Source organism: Triticum urartu, chromosome 3, assembly GCF_003073215.2.
Source record: "Triticum urartu cultivar G1812 chromosome 3, Tu2.1, whole genome shotgun sequence".
Lineage (NCBI taxonomy): Eukaryota > Viridiplantae > Streptophyta > Magnoliopsida > Poales > Poaceae > Triticum > Triticum urartu.
This window is the reverse complement of record NC_053024.1, coordinates 114,415,991-114,419,890: the sequence shown is the minus strand read 5'-3', so window position 1 is coordinate 114,419,890 and position 3,900 is coordinate 114,415,991. Positions and strand designations below refer to the sequence as shown.

The 3,900-nt window shown below is 48.4% G+C and overlaps 1 protein-coding gene across 1 annotated transcript; it reads right to left on the bottom strand.

The window, feature by feature from the left end:
- Positions 1-3: 3 nt before the first annotated feature.
- Positions 4-3,382, bottom strand: LOC125546720 (acyl-protein thioesterase 1 homolog 1-like; the record flags this gene model as incomplete). Its single annotated transcript, XM_048710874.1, has 10 exons — positions 3,151-3,382; positions 2,673-2,787; positions 2,455-2,560; positions 1,886-1,922; positions 1,734-1,803; positions 1,503-1,607; positions 1,100-1,250; positions 931-1,013; positions 127-220; positions 4-55 (listed from the first exon to the last, which is right to left on the bottom strand). Coding segments are annotated over exons 1-10 (1,044 nt in total), but the record flags the coding sequence as incomplete, so codon positions are not given.
- Between the last annotated feature and the right edge of the window lie 518 nt (positions 3,383-3,900).

Below are 3,900 nucleotides of genomic sequence, written 5' to 3'. Positions count from 1 at the left end.
CGTAAGCCACTTGACGACTTCGTCCATCTCCTCTGGAACGGTATAGTGCCCGAGTCTTCCAAGGAGAGGAGATCAATCAGCACAAGGAAATCACAACATTCAATGGGAGTAAAGAAGGTAGCAAACCTGCTGTAGGACTTGAATTCCACATTTGCAAACCCGGTTGACTTAAGTGCATCAGCAGATCTCTCTCCATGTTTGTAGAGGACCACATCATCAGCTGCAAAAAGATGATAAAAGTCGCAATTTACAGATGGCCTCTGCATAACTAAACATAAATAGAGGACTCAGAACAAGTAATGCAGTGCTGATGCATCATGAAAGCAGATGACCGTTATCAAGACACCTGGTCCAAAGACCTATATGTTCTGCTAATTCGTGTTCTGTTCATGCCCATAAAAACTTGAGGCATGCATCAATTTATTATATAACAAATTTGCTTATCACAGTTTTCCATCAAAATTTGCAATTAGCATAGCTGATCATCGTAACTAACCTTGTGAGGAATGCCACATGGAAATTACATCAACTTGGTTACTAAGAGCCAGACACTATCAAGCTGAGCTGCTTAGGCAACGAAAAAACAGAGCAAAAATCCTTTCTGGTGAAACTATTGTTTGAATCCAGGTTGAAAGGGGAAAGGAACTGCCCATATACTTGATAAGCAACTCAGTTCTGTTATATATGCTGCGAAGAAGCAACTTCAGGTAATACAAGTGTGTAGCTACAAGCCTACAACCGTTCTAAATGTTTCATAAACATAAGAAAGATGTTTCTGGTTTGAAGCACACAGGTCACTAGCTCCAGAAGAAGGACGGACTGTTACATGCGCATCTTGGGGAAATACAGTGTGCTGAATGCCATCATTAATGATAAGGTGCTTATTTCAGTATTACGCAAAAAACTGAAAATCATGCTAAAGATATGCACCTTTTCCATGACAAAGCATAAGGGGTAATGATGAAGCCTTCTGTGCAGCCTCCTGTGAGCTCTCAATTTTGTTCTTCAATGACCTGAGGTGACCACACAGCACAAAGTGGATCAGCCGCAAGGAAGCAGCTTCAGTGAAACTTGTGCACATAAACATACTAGCACAAACCTGGCACATGGGAGCCAGCCACTGAGACCAACAGCCACACTTAGGTTCACAGGGTATGGATTGCCATTTCCATATTTTCCATGAGCAAAGCAAGTACCAGAGTAAAGCGCAGTAGCAGCACCCATACTAAAGCCACCAACGCCAAGCTTGACTGCGATGATTAATGTAACGAGGTCAAAACTTTTAGTGATGAACAAGACCCAGCGGAGTCCATTCTACTGGATTATCAATATATGAGACCAAAATAGCTTGGTTCTTGGCTAGAAATGTAAAAAATAAAAAATTGCCCGCAACACAATAGAGAAACAGATAATAACAAGGAATGCCATTCCATATCTGTTGTGCGCTTGATAAGAATGGGTTTGAAGAAAGTAGACAAACGGAAACTGGCATGAAATCATACTGTCTGCAGGTTCGGTAGACAATAAATTTGCAACATGTGCAGCTGAGGAATCCAGCCCCTCAACATCATCAGGAGAATCTTCTGAAAGATCAGCAACATCAAACCCTGTGATCCCGGAAAAAGGCAAAACCATATCAGCACACACCTATCAAAACAAATAGCTATTACAAAAGGAGTTAGCACAATACATCCAAGACATAAATAAGAAAATCCACATGTTTCAGAACATACATGCAGTAGATGGGAATCCACCAAAAATTGCCACAGGCCTCGTAGGTGCAGTTGGGCAAATCCATTTTATCTGAAGCAGTAGCAAATCAGAGAATCAGAAAGACTTCTGACAGGACACATACTTGAAAGTTAAAATCTAGTTCCTAACTTACATTAGGAAGGGGAAGAGTTTCCAACAGTTGAGACCAGCTGCAAATATAATATAAAACCCATTATGTCTATCGGTCTCCAAAAATAACTTCTAGTTTTGCATTACGTTGAATAATTTTGAGCATAATGCAATTTCCTTAAAACCATGATAGCACAGAAATACCTTTCTTGCCAATAATAATGCAACGATTTTTTATGTGCAAAGAAGCGTATGTAATGAACGTATTATAGCACGGATCATAAAAAATGTCGCAAAAAATGTCTATTCGCCCAATCAGATGACTCAGGAGGTCGGTATCATCCGCACACATGCTTATTGGGCAGGAAATTAATTTCAACAAAGCGCTATCATATAAACAGTACGAGAGTGAGATGTCTCACGTACAGCGTTCTACAGTACAGTTGGCTGAGAGACATGGAAAATATACAGGAGATCCTACGACTACGATTCATCAAGAATGCAGGACGAACAGACAGGTCGTCCGTCCATCATCGTTGAATCCGTGAACGCATCAATCCCAACAAGCGGAGCTGCGACCCGGAAGGGCCAAAAGAAGGGTTTGTTGCGTACCTGGCTCCATTGTCGCCGAGGCCGTGGAGCCAGACGATGGTGGCCTTGTGCGCGCCCTTGGGCCTCACCACATGCGTCCTCCCGTACTCGAACGGCCGCTTCCCACCTGCAACCCGCCCACCATTCCGTCACATCCCGACAGAAGCACATCAAAGCCGGCGCATCGGCGCCGAATCAAACGAACGAGGGGCACAATCAGTCACAGGCATAGTACGTACCGGCCGCGACGGAGCTGGCGCCGCCGAAGCTCATCCCGCGAACAGTCGCCGCCGCCGCCGCCGCCGCCCCTCCTCTCCTTGCGACCACGCTCGCCAACGCCACGAATCCAATGGCCTGGGCAGCAAAGGGGTTAATAAAGGCGACGGGCGCGCGCGTGCGTGCGTACGAGGGAGAGGGCTGGGGAAGAGAAAGGGGGAAGATTTGGACGGCGGAAAGGGGAGCGCCTTTCTCTTATGGGAGTGAGTGCGGGGGGAAGGAATCTACGGGGGAGATTGGCTGCCGGTGGCAGGGCACCACACGGCCCGCGCTTGTCTCCCAGTCCCAGTGCTCCACCACCACCACTGCGCCAACTGAGCGCGCGTGATGGGTGTGGCAGGCACGCCCACGAATGTAACAGTGGCTTGCTACAGGACCTGCGGGTGGCGGTGGCGGTGGCGGTGGCAGGGAGGAGAGAGGAGGTGGATCGGGGCTGCGAACCTCTCGGCCGGCGGCGATTCGGGAGAGCTGAGGACGAGGGAAGCAGCGGGCGGGTGTCGCCGGGGCGATGCGATGCGATGCGACGGGAGCTGCTGAGCTCGTATCGTCCGGATCTTTCTCCTCGGTTCTCCTTCGCAGCGGCAGCGGTGTGGGGTTTCCGCTTTCTTGTTTCTGTGGTGGGGAACGTGCCTTGTTCGGTTCGCCGATGGACTCGGTGGTGTCTCGACACATCATGGAGCACTTTTTTTCAGGTAACAATTATATCGGTGTTCATAGAGATAGGATATGCCTGTGTGCGTTTATAGGAATGAGTGTATGCGTGTATGTGTGAGCGCTTGTGTCTGTACTGATGTTTAAAAAATTACATCGCGCTCATTTATGGCTAAGAGCATCGGCGCCCAAACCGCCTCAAACGTCCGGCCAGATGGCCAGGTCACCGACCGGTCACGAAAATTCGACCTAAACGGGCTTGTTAAACAAGATTCAAACGCCAGGGCGGACCGACACCCCTCATATCTAACCCAAATATAAGGCGGATATGAGGCTTCTAGATGCGTCCGGACGCGTCCGTCACGTCGGACCAACAACCCTACCCCATCACAATTTGCACCAAATCCATCAAACCCTTCCTCCTCATCCCGCCTTCCTCCTACCTTTCTCGCACCGGAGCCCCTCGCTCCCTTGCTCCCCATCCTCACCATCAGTCCCGATCCGCCGTCGTAGATGTCGTCCAGCCCGCCCCGACCACCA